Source organism: Muscardinus avellanarius (genome assembly GCF_963383645.1).
Source record: "Muscardinus avellanarius genome assembly, chromosome: 2".
Classification (NCBI taxonomy): domain Eukaryota; kingdom Metazoa; phylum Chordata; class Mammalia; order Rodentia; family Gliridae; genus Muscardinus; species Muscardinus avellanarius.
The window spans coordinates 92,973,714-92,990,544 of NC_137787.1; the positions used below are offsets into that span (position 1 = coordinate 92,973,714).

At 37.3% G+C, this 16,831-nt stretch overlaps 1 protein-coding gene across 1 annotated transcript in view; it reads left to right on the top strand.

The window, feature by feature from the left end:
• Window positions 1-927: 927 nt before the first annotated feature.
• Window positions 928-16,831, top strand: part of LRP1B (LDL receptor related protein 1B) — a 1,956,425-nt gene continuing 1,940,521 nt past the window's right edge. The window contains exon 1 of the mRNA XM_080689945.1: window positions 928-1,024. Coding sequence (XP_080546071.1) covers window positions 943-1,024 — 82 coding nt within the window. The 5' untranslated portion in view covers window positions 928-942. The remainder of the gene's footprint in view (window positions 1,025-16,831) is intronic.

The following is a 16,831-nucleotide window of genomic DNA, read 5'->3' on the forward strand; positions in this document are numbered from 1 at the left end:
CACCCTTTTAAAGAGAGAACCCATTGCGAAAGGCACTGTCAATTCTTTGCATTATTATTTTCTGGTTAAGGCCCTCGATCCTTTTTTCTCTTCACCTTCCCCTCTTGGGAAATGGCTAGAGACTTTTGGGGTTATTTTTTGGGTTTGTTTCTGCTGAGTCACTAAATTTTGCATCTCTGTCCCCAGGTGCTCTTCAGCATAAAAAGTTAAAAGTGCAATCCAGAAAGCAAGGGGAGGAAACCATTTCCCTAAAAGAAGCTCAGTTACTTGGCTCCCCTTTCCTTCATAGGCTTCTTCCAAGGAGCAAAAACATCAAATCCGTTTTGCCTAGGGAAGCAGCCTAGCGCTCTGGTGGGGAATTCTCAGCTGGCTGCGAAACGCAGAGCGTCCTGGGCGCCTGGCTGGCTCAGTCCATTGCGAGTCTCCTCCTCCTCTAAAGACCCAGATCCCCACGGAACCAGCTTGGAGTTACTTTGCCTTCAAGGAGCCTGAAATAATTGTGATTTGTGGCGTTCTCGGTGTGCGGTGGTATTTTCCTGTTGTGTTAAATGCCTCTTACTGAGTAATAGATATGATTTATGTGGACGACGAAGGGGTGTGCGGTGGATTCGGTGATTAATCAGTGAATTCCCATCCGCTGGCATCGCTCACTGCCCCTCTTGCGTGATGTAAGATCAGACGTACCCTGCATTGAAAAGTCAAGACGCACGGGCGGTCGCCGGCGCTCACACACTCGCGCTGTCTCCGCACGCGCGCCTCGCACACCTCCGCATCCTGCTCCCGGCCGGGGACGGAGGACTCGCTGGACCCACTGAGCCCAAGAATTTCCAGTGACATTTGTGAATGACGCGGCTCAACCCCGGGCTGGCAGCCGCCGCCGCCTGCGGGCCGAGGGTGCCGCGGAGCGGTCTCCCACGCAGGCGCCCTTACCCGGGGACCACCATGTCCGAGTTTCTCCTCGCCTTCCTCACTCTTTCGGGATTATTGCCTATCGCCAAGGTGCTGACCGTGGGAGCCCACCAAGGTAAGGAGAACACCCGCGCCCAGTTCCCCGGGCTTTCCTGCCGGGCGATGCTTGCAGATAAGTAAGGGTGAAACTTCAGTCCTGCAGCCGGCTCCGCTGCGCTCCCCGGGACCGGTCGGCCCTGCGCGCAGCCCCGTGGGGGGTGAGAGGTGCGGTGCGTGATTTCTGAACCGGGCACCAGAGTCCTCTTCACCCCCGCAGGGTTTTTTCCCCCCTCCTTTGGTCACTAACCGGTCCTGATGCTGTCCCCTCCGGGAGCGTGTGGACTTGACTGTGCGCTTCTGTCCGCGCAGTCAAGCGCTGCAGATGTTGGGATCCGAATTCGCATTTCCAGCTTTTCCTCCGCGCTGGTTCTCCACCGCGAGCTTTTGCGGGCTCCAGGTTTTCCGCCTTAAGCGAGTCCGCCCTGAACTTAGCTCCCAGGTTAACTTCTTCACCTGCCGCGTTTAGGGTCTATGGAGAAGTAAAAGAGCCTACCCAAGACCCTTTCGTTGCTACAATCTTCTTCTGGGGCTGATTTAGGAGAGATTTGAGTCACCAGTGAGAAGCTTTTAGGGCACCAAGCACCTGCTTGAACTTGACTCTTTTTTGGGGGGAGGGAAGAGGGTAAGGTCTTGACCCAGCCCTGTGGCACCTTGACAGGCTTAGCTACCTCTGGCACCCCAACCTGGTGCTTTACTTTTGTTTTTGCTTTAAGTAGCTGATGAATGGTAGAAGTTTGGAGGGGAGTGGGTAAGGGGATAGAGGGCAAGGTAGGGGGAATGGAATAAACCTGTATTTTGTAAAGTTTGGATCTGGAAAACCAGGAATCCCTGTGCAAGTTTAATAATTTTTGACAACAGAAGCACGGATTTAAAAAAGGAAAAAAAAAAAAAAAACCTAGGAGATGAATATCTGGGACACTAAAACCAGGCTTGAAATGGTTAATTGCTTGAAGTAAAATCAGAAGTGTCATCCATAGAGCTAGGTTTTGTAAATCATAAAATGAGCTCATATTGACAATATAGTTCAGCTTTTTAGTTTAATTAGGAAAAAGAAAGAAAAAAAAATACCCAGATGTCAATGCCAAGCCATAGGCAAAAATGTTGCTGTGCAAGGTTTATTGTCTGTTTATATGAATGAAATTATGATTGACTGACAAATATTACTTCATTATGGGAAAGAAAAGGAGATTCAATTATAATGTTTCTGTTCAACCTGCTGTTAACAACCAGATTAGAGTCTTTATAGCATACCCCGACATAGCCTTTCCTTTACCAGCAGTGAAGCTAATAGGAGACTTTTAGGACATCTGACAATTACTGGTGATAATCTTTTCAACATCTCATTGTCACTGAGTCATATAGCTTCTGAACTTGCTTAACTTGCCTTGAAGTTGCTGTAGAATAGTCAAAAACTATACTAATAAAATGGAAGCCCATAGCTCTAAGTTGAAATGATGATGTCTTTGATCTGGAACAATTGGCTCTCAACCTTTCTTAGGAAGATTGTTTGAAGTTGGACCGTAGCAGATGAACAGAATGAAGCTTTCAGCCCAGTATGCTAGAATAAAAATATAATGTCACTGGCAGACTCTGGCTATGGGGTTCCTTCTGATAGAGTTCCAATCTCCAGAAATTTGACTTCATCTAGAGCTAAGTCCTCATGGTTTTTATATGTGTTTATGTGGGGTAGTGCTGTTGCTACCGTGGTTGCAATGTATTTCTAAAGAGAATGCATATACCTGTGTATATTTGATAAAAACTCAAACATAAAGACCAACTTTCATGAGAAGAAAATAAGTAACCTATATAATTACATCTAGTGTTAATTTAGTTCCATGAATAAGCTGGTCACCTGAAAAATGCTTGTTAGTTTTCATTGTTTATTTGTAATTTCATTTCTTATAAAAATAAGAGTACTTGATGAAACAACAGGAGGATACATAGCTGTGAGTCAACACTTTATCATTGTTTTATATATTTAAGCCAACTTTCAAAACTTAGAAAACAGCTAAAATGTTCACACCTACATACCAAAAGTGAAAAGGGTGGACCCCTTTTGGAAAAAGAGAAAAAGAAAAAGAAAGACACCTTGCTGAAAGTTAAAAAGTAAGGTGCTGCTGCATTATGACAAACTTCTCTCGCTGAAATGCTGAAACAGAAGACTTGGGAATAGAAACTCCAGAAAGAGGTTAATGAGATGTAACTTTCAGCACAGGGTTATGACAGTTGTCCTTGAAGAATAGAGAACAGTTATGTGAAAACACCGTCTTTTGTAGTGCAAGAACTAAATTTATGCCAAAAAATATGAACTTACTTTCAGGTTCCCCAAATATCTACTGAGTAATGAGTAGCTACTTAAGCCTCATAGACCACACAGAAAATGCTTATATTACTGCCACCTGTATAGTTCTTCCCTTTGTAAGTTTGTGCTTTTACTAAGCAGAAAAATATGGAACTAAATTATCTGTTTTATATTTAAACCATACACATTTACTTGCTTTTTCATTACATAGTGTTAATATTCTTAGTTTTTTTAAATTGATTTTTGATTCAGTCAAATTAACATAGACATCAGTTCTTATTAGATTCCATCACATCTAAAAAGGAAACATGCTTGTTACTATTAACAGCCAAAAGTGAAGAGTAAATCAGATTCACTTGGAATCAACTCTTTTGTCATATAACAATGTTATATCATATTAAACTATTCCTTGATAAGGACTAAGACTTACAATGGAGTATATTTTAATTCGTCAAGTTTTCAGAAAAGAAAAAGGAAGGAGAGACCCAATGCTTGTGTTTTTCACATTGTGGAGTTTAAGATGTGGAGACCTATTTCCAAGTAACTAAAGTTCATGCTGCTGTTGTCATTTTAATATATCTGTGTATAAAATGATCTAAAACTGGCAGTCATGTGTATTTCAAAACTTTAATTCTCAAAGAAGTGCAGTCCATCTGCTTCCTATTAAAGTATTGTTTTGAAGAAGTCTCTAATCTTGGAGTTAGTTTCTTTTTCTACCCTCCTCAAGCTCAAATTGCAACTGGCAATAAGGGAAAGAGATCTGAGAAAAATGAAGGAAATTTTAAATGTGTTTAGAACCATAGTAAAGAAAGTACATTGCAGAAAACAGAATAAGGGAGGAGGAAAAACAAAGGAGAGAAAGCCGAAAGATAAATTTGGGAGGGAGCTGAGTTCCAACCAGTGTTCCTTAAAGAAGACATTAAAGTATCTTTAGACAAAACAATAATTTACCAAAATGCATATGTCCCTTTTAATTTCATAATAAATATCCTAAAATATGTCTAGTACAAAATAATATAAAGAAGCATCTACTTATTGACCACATATAATTAAACATCTAATAATAAAGAGATACTTCAGAATATTACAGAAAACATAAATGCTAACTTCTCTATAATTACTAGTTGAAAAGTTTTTTTTTTTAACTGAAAAGACTATGAAAGAGATTGTAGGGTGCTGAATGATACCATTGATATATTCCTCGGAATGAAATTCTATTTTCTAAATGCTACTTCTCATTGAGGGTAGAAATAATGTAGAGATCATTAGTTTGCTTGTACATTCATTCCAGGACATGAGTTACTTGTTAATTGCCTTTTAAATTTCTTATAAGAGTTTAGGGTTTACCATAATGATATGCAGCAGTTAAACTGACCTGATGAGAGCATGACTAGGTCTTGTACAAGGATTGTAATGTTGATGGGTCTCTGTATTTTTCTCTCCATTCCGTGTATCAATGTGAGGCTTTTCTAAGTTTCTGCTGCTCATGTTCACATCTCATATGAAGTGCACCTCTCTCCCTATCTTCAGCTTCTTCTCTGATTATAGGAATTGTGTGTAATAAAAGTACCAATCAGGCATAGTGGTAGATTTCTCTATCCTCTTTGGCTGTCTGTCAAAACAATCCCTGTACAAAGGAAACACTGTCTTCATTCTAGATAGATGCATTCAAAGAAAGTAGAATTAATAATAAAAGTTAAACATGCTTGTACTAACATGATGTCATTGGTAAAACTAATTTAGTAGTATGTGGTACAAACCTATATGTTACATTTATTTTTCACTTCTTTTTTTTTTTTTTTTTTGGTGGGTCTGGGGATGAAACCCAGGGGCATTCGACCTCCGAGCTACACTCCCAGATCTATTATTTATTATTATTATTATTATTATTATTATTATTATTATTATTATGTGGTACTGGTGGTACTGGGGTTCCTGGAAGCCCTTCTACCTCTGGGCTACACTCCCAGACCTATTTTTACATTTTTTATTTGGAAACAGGGTCTCCTAAGCCAGCACGCACAGCTGGCTTCTAACCAGCTCAATCCTCCTGGCTCTGCCTCCCAAGCGCTGGGATTACAAGTGTGCGCCACCACTCCCGGCTATTTATTCTTTATTTTGATGCAGAATCTCACTGAGTTGCAAAGGGCCTCACTAAGTAGCTGAGGCTGTCCATGAACCTTGATCTTCAGGTCTCAGCCTCCCAAATGCTGGGATTACGAGCATGCACCACCATAACTGGCTTTCACATGTCTTTTTTAAAATGGCTGCCTTGGTACAGTCACCTATAAATATACCATTCTGGTTTAAAAATTAGAGATTATTTTTATTGTGAAATTTTTATTTTTCAAAATTCCTGATAAAATGCCAATTTTGGTTATTAGTACCTCACTGAAAAATCTAAGTGAAGTGAAAAAACTTTTGAGATATTTTTTATCCCCCCAACATACAACATTCTAACAAGTTCCCAAAAGACATGTATTTTATTGTAGCAGAATCTGACAATGGAGGAAGTAAATGTCAAAAAAGATTTGCCTTTGAAAAGAAAATAAGTGTTATATAAAAGAGGTTTTCATTTTAAACATTTTTTTTTCCTTTGGCAGCTTAAATGCTTAAGAAATGTAAAGCAAACCCTGACTTACCCTCATAATGAGTTAAATAGTATATATACTTGGCCGAACATCTATCAGAAAATAGTCATCTTTACTGTAGGTAGTTGAATTTTTTTAAGTTTCCTGAAGAAATATAGCTCCCTATATTTCATCTAAGAGAATGAACCTTCTCTAAAAGTATATTTAACTATAAAATTGGCAAAAAGTTTTTTTTTATTTTTTGGAGAAACAATAAAAAATTATTCTAATCAAACAAACAGAGTAGTGTCAGGAAGCATTTTCTATCCTCTTTAGTGAAGTTGTACAATTTCATAGTAGTCATTATTCCCGGGTTTAACCTATATGACAACCAATTGACTAGAAGAATAGGAATGAAATTCTAACTTAGTCATCGGAACTCTAATGGTCTACAGGACTTGTGAACATTGGCCAGTTGCTTTATTTTGGAAGGAAGTACTTAAAAATAATTTGCTTCATGGAATAATTTTCTTATTTAACATTAAATAGTGCAAAAGTAAAAAGTATCTCTATATTATAATTAATTACAATGAAAAGTTCTTGGATTGATTCTCATGTGTACCAATGCATGTTTAGCTCAGTCACTTGAGATAAGTATGGATCTAATATTTTTGAATCATTGTCCTGGTTCTTATGGTGTTCTTTCATTTGAATGCCATATTAATTTCAGAAAGTATATCTGAATCCTTTATCTTAGAGAAAGAGAAATGAATCCAGATGATTCTGCCATACATCTGCCATACAAATAAGCTTAGACCTTCACAACTTATATATCTTTTTCTATCAGAAGTTTTCCTTTTCTAAGCTGTCTTAACAATTTTAGATCTATATTTTCTTTTCATAAATGATTTGGTGAACTTTCTTTTTCCTCCTGGCATAACTACAAGGCTAGGTTAGAAAATATATAATATTTATTGCTGTGTTCTGAAGTTAGTAATATCAAAATATTCTCTCTCTCTCTTCACTTTATTGATTGAGGCTATATCTATACACACATAATTATTTTAGTTGAGCCTCTGATTGAACTAATTGATGGAAGTGACTTTTAGAGAAGAAATATAAGGTTCTGGTTTTGAATAATGATGTACTAACAACACCTAGGATTTCTTCTCAACTATTCCCAAATAGTTGTAAATACACAATTTTTTTCACAGTGTCTTTACCGATACAAAAGAAAGTGATTTCATTAAGAAATTGTTAGCATATGTTCATTTTTTAATATTTTTTCTCAATTATAATATTGAATAGTCATGTGTGCATAAAATGAATATTATTATACTATATTCCTTATAGGAGACAAAGTACCTTTGATAGGTATCTTGAGAAAGTACTTTTTCATATGTGATTTCTTCTAACTTTTAAAAAGTGAAAAAAGAAAAAAATAACCTCTAGAAGGAGATAGAGCATGTTGCCTTATTAAGATACTGGTGTTACATTTTATCTCTAGGTGCATTCTTATTAACAGCCAGACATCTCTTCCTGAGTTGCGTGCCCCTCATTGTCCTGAGTGGCTTAGCCTTCAGACCAAAGTCAGGCATTGTTGAAACACGACCTCATTTTAGTGGAAAGAATACATTTCTTCTGTAGGCAAGATCAAGGTACCATAGCTCGCCTCTTGTTTTATTCTTACAATCAATAGGACATCTCTTCCTAACTTTTCTACATTGCATTGGCATCCTTCAAGGCTTCCAATACAGCTTAACTTTAGAAATACGAATGCATAATTCCTTAAGAATTTTTCTACCGCTGAGTTTTTCTTTAATGACAATTTGTCATCTTAGCCTATTCTTCTTAAAATAAGAAAGGAGAACTAAAAATGAGGTTGGGGGTGCAGAGAAGAAAAGAAATAAAGCATAGGTGTGGTTGCTTTGAGGACTTCTTGGGTATTTTAAGATATTTGTGAAAAAGAAAGACTGTAGGTATAATGCTGGTAGCAGAAATGTATTTAGAATGATCTATTTTCTTTAGAAATTACAATGTATAAGGACGGGAAGCACAAAGATGCTAAGAGGGAGAACTTTGACATTTATTGAATTTATTTGCTTCTAGTCACATAGAAAAAGTCTCCAGGACAATTAGGAACCTCAAACTTTGCCAAAGTACAAATTCTAGAGATTTAAAAACTGAGTTTTTGGATGATCTAAGACATTGTGTTCATTTTCCAAAGCTCTTATTTAATGGTATATTTTATTGGTACAAAAATGCTAAAAAGGCAAGTATGCTTTATTTAAATATTCCACTTTATTCAACTCTATTAATCTTTAAGGCGTTTTCTCATGGCTGAGCTCTGAAAGCGCAGTGGTAACGACATCAGCTTGGAGGATTCTTGTCTCCTCAGGTGAATGAATTATAGACTGTGACCACTGAGCACCCACATTTCAGAGAATTTCATTTTAAATGATAACTAAGTCGGATTATAGATAGAATTACTACCAAACATTCAGTCATTCTTCCTGAGCCCTAGAACTCTGATAAGCACCGAGGCCAGTATTTCACCAGCATGATAATACAATGGTATGCTAATTTCATTTTGGGGAAAATATAGGACCTTCACCAACATCAGAAACTAGCTAAAATTCACAACTAAATGCTTTACTCTCTCCATTGTCATAATCCGTCCCATAGTTCTTTCCCCTGCTAGATTTTTTTTTTCACTTTTTCATTTGCTAAATGATCTTGTCAAGTATTTTAAAATTGATCCAGACAGGGAAAACAGCAATATTTTAGCACATTTTCAACTCCTCTAGCTGCTCTCATTGTGAGGGCCTGTGAGGTGCTGAGGGGCCCATGGCTTTGTCTTATTTGTGTTTTAATCTAGGTACCACCTGAGATGTACAGAATATCCTTCTTGTTCACTATAGAGAGAGAAAAGAAGCAGTGTCCCTATAAACCTTTGGTAGGTGCACTGGAGATCATGTGTGTGAAAGCACATTGTACCATTTATTGCCTGACATAAATATGCATTATTTTTATCCATTATAACAACATCTTAGTGAAGTTGATCATAGAAAGACATCCTTCACATTTTTATGATTCCTTAGATTTTTTTTTCCAGTTTTTTCTTGCTGAAATCATGGCTTCCCAAAACAACCCATGTCACAAGTAGTCATTCATTCATTTATTTAGTCATTATTTATTTTGGCTCATCAGTGTTGAGCTGACAGGAGGTGAGCACTATCTAGGTGTCAGGAATGAAACAAGTGGATGAGTTTGATAATACAACCAGAAGAAGAGGGATTTTATTGTAGGGAGGGATGGGACATAATCAAATATGTAAACATATGCTAATTTTTTAAGAATAAAGAAATATAGTACACTGTTATTTGGGAACATGTTTTGGGGAGTGTCGGCTATAATTACAGAAACTTTTGAGAAGAATAGCATATATGCTAAAACTAAGTGAGGAAAGAAGATGTCTCTTAGTAATGCTGAGGAGGAACGTTCTTTGCCAAACCTTGAGAAGTCATGAACTTGGTATTATCTTAGAGAAAGTAAGAAAGGTGATGTGTTTGCAGTGAACTTTTCTGTTTTGCAGAGAGGAGGGGTTAGAAAAGCTGTATTCCTGATGAAGTCACATTAAGTGAGCTGGTTTGCAGACCAAGGTGAAATAGAGGTTTGGCTCTGGTTGTGATGATCAGCAACTGGATGTCTAATCCAGAGATGACATGATAAACTCTCTTTGGTAAGAGATCATGCTTAGAGTGAAATAAAGAACAAGAAGAGACATAATGAATCTAGTTAAAGAGTAGTCATAATTGTCCTAGAGAAGACGGTGGTGGCTTGGACAAAAAGGGATCAGTAGAGATGAAGACAAGGTAGAACAGAAATTCATGTCTTAATTTTAGGAAAATTTTCTATAAGAAATATATTAGGATTAAGCATGAAATGGAGTCTCAGAATATAATATTTGGAGGTACAAGTTAACATGTTAGACAGAGTAATACCTATTTTTGGTTATTTAAAAATGGATCCATTCAGCTGGGCATGGTGGCAGACGCTTGTAATCCCCACACTTGGGAGGCTGAGACAGGAGGATCGTGCAGGTTCGAAGCCAGCCTCTGCTGGTTTAAGAGACACTGTTTCCAAATAAAATATAAAATAGGTCTGGGTGTGGAGCCCAGAGGTAGAAGGCCCTTGGGTTCCATCCCCAGTATCACCAAAAATAAATAATAAATAAATAAATAAATAAAATAAAAGTGGATACATTCAATTTTTGCAGAATCTCTTATTAATTGATGCAAAATATGTTTCCCTATACAAGGCACAGATGATCATATTTGGGCCCTGGAATATTGCTTGCCCTCTTTTTCCCTTTTGAGAATTATTAATAATATATTCCCTGTTATTCTATATTTATCTATTCACTATCTGTAAAAGGGGAATCCATAAAGTCTGACTCACAGAATTCTTTGGGGCTTCATTAAAATAATATATTTAAGGACAGTCTAAACATTGCTAAAGGTACAGCAATTATTTTTGCTGTTATTTCTACCAATATATACCAGCATAACAGGAAAAGGAACAGGGACTGGCCCATGGAGACTCATTTGTGTATCCTTCTTGAGGAAACACTCCATTTCTGTAAGGAAAAACTCATTTTTGGTTGTCCCCAATTCTTTGACATGATTGAGAAGAATTTGTACTGACAGTCGAGAACCTGGGTATGAATATTCAATTAGGTTAGTAAAGAAAAGAAATTGTAAAAGAGCTACTATTCCCTGTACTTAACATTCTCCCTGGAAATTCTGAGAAAATTGTAGAAAGGTAGGGGGTGCTGGCATGAAATGTCACAGCATCAGTCAGGCCAGGAGAATCTACTAGTTAAAAATGTATGACCTAGTAGGTGTGGCCTTCTGGTCAAACAGAACGTATGGATCATTCTCCTGTCTTTATCTCCAAATAATACATACAGTCTCAATGTGGTGTTTAGACCTGAAGACATAAACAACTGAAGTCAGGAAAAGCAATGGAAACACTAACTTAGCAACTATAAAATGTTGAACATTAAGGAAAAGTTTGCTTATGGCTACAGAACAAACCCTTTCAGTTTATCCATTTCTTTTGGAGTTATGGAGAAAAGAGAACATGAGAGAAGGAGAAAGAGAAAGAAGCCAGGCTTTATAAAAGTGATAGAAAAGGAAAGCTGTCAGAGCCTACACTGTCTGTGAGAATGAATGTAGCACACTGAATGAAGGACTGTTAGTGTTAACTTCACTGGATTATGCTAGGCTCCCAGTTATTTGAAGATTGTTTTAGCATTTTATACCCATGATGATGTTTTATTGTTGTTTTTTTTCCCTTTTAGCTCTCTTTTCTGTTCTCTTCCTTGAGCAAAATGCATAATTTTTTAAAATTTTTAATATCAGGCCAGGCATGTGGCACACACCCATAATCCCAGTACTTGGGAGTCTGAGACAGGAGGATCCAGGTTTGCAGCCATCCTCAGGTACTTAGGCTCTTGGCAACTTAGTGAGAACCTTTATTGAAATAAAAAAAAATAAAATATTTACGCTGGGGATGTTGTTCAGAGGTAGAATGACCCTGGGTTCAATCCCCAGCAGTACACAAAAAAAATTGATATCAAACGATAGAACATTATGCTAAGTGAGATTAGTCAGTCACAAAAAATAAGAAATCAGATGCTCTCCCTAATACGTGGAAGCTAGGAAGAAAATGGGACATAGGAGGAATTCTAGATGAAGAAGGAAATACTATAGATGATCTAACTGAGGAGATGGGGGAGAGAAGAAAATTCTGTAGTGCACATGATGTATATTAACAAAGAAACATATCAAAGTCAATCACTAAGCCAAACATGAGAAAGAGGGAGGGGGAAGGAATGGGACGGAATTGGGTAAGGGCTAAGTGGGTGATGTGTGTATACATGCCTCCACCATCTTGTACTCCATTTAGATGTAAGACTACAACGTACCAATAAAATTTAAAAATAAATAACACAAAAAATGTGTACTCCAAAGTGCCACTAGAGTATCAGGTTGATTCCCCAAATATTTCACTTTTTTTTTTTTTTTTTTAGGTTATATAGATCACCTAAACAGAGAACCAAAAAGGCAGTTTGTAGCAAGTATTCAACTCTTTTTTTAAATTTTTTTGGTGGTACTAGGAGTGGAACCCAGGGGCTTTCTACCTCCAGGCTATCCTCTGAGACCTATTTTATATTTTTTATTTGGAAACAGAGTCTCACTAAGTTCCTGAGAGCCTCACTAAGTAGATGAGGGTGGCTTCAAACCTATGCGATCCTCCTGTGTCAGCCTCCCAAGCACGGGGATTACAAGTGTGCGCCACCACGCCCGGCTTAGTATTGAACTCTTTTAAACACTAAAGGACCAGCAGCATTATGGGATTAATGCTTTACCTCGGCCACAAAAATTACCTTAGGAAGCAACATGATTATTACTAGTGATGTATATAAACATCGCTTGCATCCTTAGTTTTAGTTTTTAAACATGATTTAAGGGAATACACACACTAAACAGAAACTAGGTTAAAATAAAGTGATCCAAAAGGTAGACACTAAACTTTTAGAAGCATTTAAATAAAATATTGAAGAAAAGATACCAACCGATGTATTTGCTGTGGAAAGAACTTAGCTGTGAGTGCAGTAGACAGTTGCTAGATGCAGGTGTAGAAATCTAATTTGTATGTGACTTTCAGTTCAGTCTATTTTACATTCATGTTGTCAAAACCCTCTCTGACAATTTGGTCCCAAAATTTCAGTCCTAAAATCAACATTATGCCTTGAAATAAGTTAAGTATGAAAAACACACCAAAATTTTATTAAATTTCAGAGTGACTGAAGCAAATGGAAATTGAAGCTGGGAGATTTTGCATTAATATTTAATTTGGGGTTCACTGTAAATTTGTTTGCTATGTACTTCAGCAGAGGGGTGCCAAAAAGTTTGGAAATAAATTAATCTGAATAATTGAAAACAGCAGGAAGGGGAAGGGTTACTTGGATATTTGTGAGTTCAAGGTATGATTTATGCTTCCCGACTAGAACTTTGCTCACATCACAAAGAGGTCTGCTGAAGGACTCTATTTCTCTCATAAGAAAAATACTATGGGAAAAGGTTCAAAATGAGTGTATGGAGGTTATTTATATTTTAGGTAAAGTAAAAAATAATTACTGACTACACTCTGAGAATAAAAGGCATTTGGGCGGGCAATTCTCTGACCCCTTGGAACAGAGCTTAAACCTGCTGTAAAGAGCCAAGGGAAATAAACAGAGCTCGTTCAGATGACAGTTAAGCTGGCAAGACACCTGGAAACTCTAGCCATAGCAAGAAAAACACTTAGGTAAAAATAAATGTGCAGAGACTGAAGCTACTTGAGTTCCCCAAGATTTAGTGATGAATGCCAAAGAGGATTAGTAAAGCCCTCTTCCCTGTGAAATACAGCAGCAGTGGCTTTATTACCACATCACAGACCCACACCAGAGAGACATGGTGTAAGTGAGTGTTGAATTTGATCTATAATAAGAACAATAACATGTCTTTAGAAAGCAAGAGGTCATGTAAAGGAACCCGAAGACCCAATCCTGCCCTTCTCTTTCCCTTCTGCAACCAAGAGGAAGTGATTGGCAGCATTCCTTCTGTAATTTCAAAGAAGGAAATAAGAGTGCCTGTAGTTTCTGAGATCCCCTGATTCACAGGAAAATGGGCTGCTTAAATGTCTTTGCTCATCCCGTTAAGTTACGGCACTCTGACCTATTTATTGACCTTTATAAATGAAAGGCCATGATATAGGGCATGTTTGGCAAACACAAAAGCATACAGCACCTAAGCTGGCACTGGGGATGACATGTAAATTGGAAACAACCTCCCTACCAAGGGGGCAGTCAATATTCGATTTGAACACATCCTGGCTTTTTAAGAAGGTCGCAGCGAGGATGGCCAGATCCTTGGATTTTTTAAAGAAGGCTGGGAATCAGTATTTTCATGTAAATTTCCCTAAAATTTAAGTATTACTGATCAAGATCAAACACGAAGCAACCCCCACAAAACCAAACAAACAAACAACCCCCTCCCCCCCAAAAAAAAATGGCACTGTATGTGCCATAAAGGAAAGCTCACAGATTCAACACAGCATCAGGTAGGCCATGGCCCATGCTGTGGCCTCTGAGTGGCAGACCACATAAGGGTGGACTTTATCATAATTAAAATGCATTTTACTTGGTGCCTTGCAGACCAAAGATGGCACTGGGAGCTTAGCAAAATGCATAGAAATTTCCAGTGCATTATGTTTTAAGGGCCTGGATTTGCGGGAAAGGATAGCAAGTGTTAGTTCAAATGAGAGCTTAGATTCCTGCCTCCACAACTTTCTTTCCCTTGCTGAACAGAGGCAGAGGAGAAAAAATTGTGAATTGGAGAAAAAAAATGGGAAAAAAAACTTTCTTAGTGACCTGGCCCATGGTATTCCCCCATATACTCATCAACAGTTATTATTGTTTGTGTCCTTGATGATTGCCATTCTATCTGATGTTGAATGGACTCTCAGAGTAGTTTTTTTTTTTTTTTTTTTTTGTGTGTGTGTGTGTGTGGTACTGGGGGTGGAACTCAGAGGCATTCTACCTTCGGGCTATACTCCCAGACTTATTTTATATTTTATTTGGAAATAGGGTCTCACTAGGTTGCTGAGAGCCTCACTAAGTAGCTGAAGCTGGCTTCGAACCTGTGCAATCCTCCTGTCTCAGCCTCCCAAGCACTGGGATTACAAGCGTGTGCCACCATGCCCGGCTAAGAGTAGTTTTAATTTGCAGTTTTCTGACTGTTAATGATGTTGAACATCTTTTCATTTGATGACCATTTGCATTTATTCATTTGAAGGGTCTCTCTTCAGTTAATTTGACCATTTTTTGGTTGTGTGTTTGTAAGTGTGTGTTTTAAGTTTTTGAGTTCTTTATGTATTCTAGATACTAGTTCTCTATGGGAGGAGTAGCTAGAGGATATTCCCCCACTCTGCAGACTGTTTATGCTCTTGCTTATTTTCTAGCTGTGCTGCCTTTTAATTTGATGTCATTCCATTTATTCATTTCTTGATTTGCTTTTTCCTGAGCTTAAGGATGTAACACTGAAAGTCATCTTAAAAAAAAAAAACAAAAAAAACAGGCATTTGTTAATCATGGTGAAGAAAAGCTAAAGTGAGATTTCAGTCATCTTCAGCACTCCAGGGTCCACCTGAAAATATTCCATGTGATAAGTAGCAGCCACATGGTTGAAAACAACACTGCCATGCCACATACAGATCATTACTGAGATGTGGAAGGAAGAAAGAAAAAGAGCAGAAGGGAACAGGGAAAATAAGTACCACATAGCACAGCAAAGGTGGCAAAGATAGCCTGATGCGTAGACAAATTCTCATGCTGGAAATAAATGGGATTGGGTTTAGGCTTGTGTTTAATCTTCTCTCTCCTTGGGAATGCTGTGACTTAAGACAGGCCAACTGTGCACTCTATTACCATGCATGGTCTTTAAATTTTATACCTCTGTTTCATATGAAAATCAATATATCAAAACTGAATATTTTAACTAGGATGTTTTTATTTTTTACTTTTTCATTTTGAAATAAATTTAAACTTACAGAAATTTTGTAAATTTCATATAGAGAGTTTACGTATACTCTTTACTCCAGCTCACTAATTCTAACATATTGCATATATATTATCAAGTATCAAAATATTGTCAACATGTTTTGAGACAAGTTTGTTTATGTGAGACTATAATGCACCAATAAAAGCATAAAAATTGAAATATATATACATATATATGTATATATATGTATATATATATATATATAAATAAACATTGTTAGAGTAGATGTGTAGATGTCATTCATTGAAGTCAAACTTTATCCAGAATTTAATGGTCCAACCATTGATGACATTCCTTCTTTTTCAACATTTTATCTGGATTAACACTGCATTATGATGTCAGGACTCCTTAGCATCCTCTAACCTGTGATGAGTTTCTTCATCTTGTCATTTATTTTCATGTCCTGGGCTCACTTAGGATCTGCTGGCTAGTTATTTTGCAGAATGTCCCACAGTTTGGTTATGCCTGGTATTTTCTAATTATGCAGTTATACATTCTTCACTTAGAATCATATAAAAAAATGTCCTCCTCAGTGTATCACCTCAGAAGAAGAATGCCACAATATCCCATTACTGATTATCTTAACCTTAATCACTTGGGTGAGGTAGTATGTTCCTCATTCTTTCTGCATTTGTTAATTGGAATTCTTCTGCAAGAAAGAGGAGCCTCTTATTTGTGTATACCAATATAGACTTGCTCACTTGTGTTATATCCAAAACTTCCATTGTTTGTTTTCTTGCTCATCTTGTTCCAAAGCTGGCCATTGGGAGCTCATTCAGGTTGCCTCCTCCGCCTTTTAAATATATCCCTGTTTGAGCGTATTCTTACTTTCTGACACTGCCAAGTACTGCAAGTTCATCATTTCTTTTTTCCGGCCTCTGTGCTGGGTTCAACCACTTTTATAAGAATTTCAGCAAGATATTGACATTTCAGAGATGTGTAACTAGATGCACTCTCTGAAGTGTCATAAAGTTATTGTAAGAGACTAAACATTGTAAGAACATTCTGGTAACATGCGTTAATGTTGCAAAAGATGTTATTTTCCTTAGTACTTTATTTCAATAGTACATTTATGGCAAATATTTATTATCTGATGACTAAATTTTAAATTATTATGATTAACAATGGTAATGTTTAATATAGCATTCAAATTTCACATTCTGCAAAATTTCTATAGAAAAATATAGGTGGACTGAGCAAGGTGGTACACACGTATAATCCCTCTACTTGAGAACTGAGACAGAAGGATCACAGTACTGAGACCAGCGGTAACTTAGAGA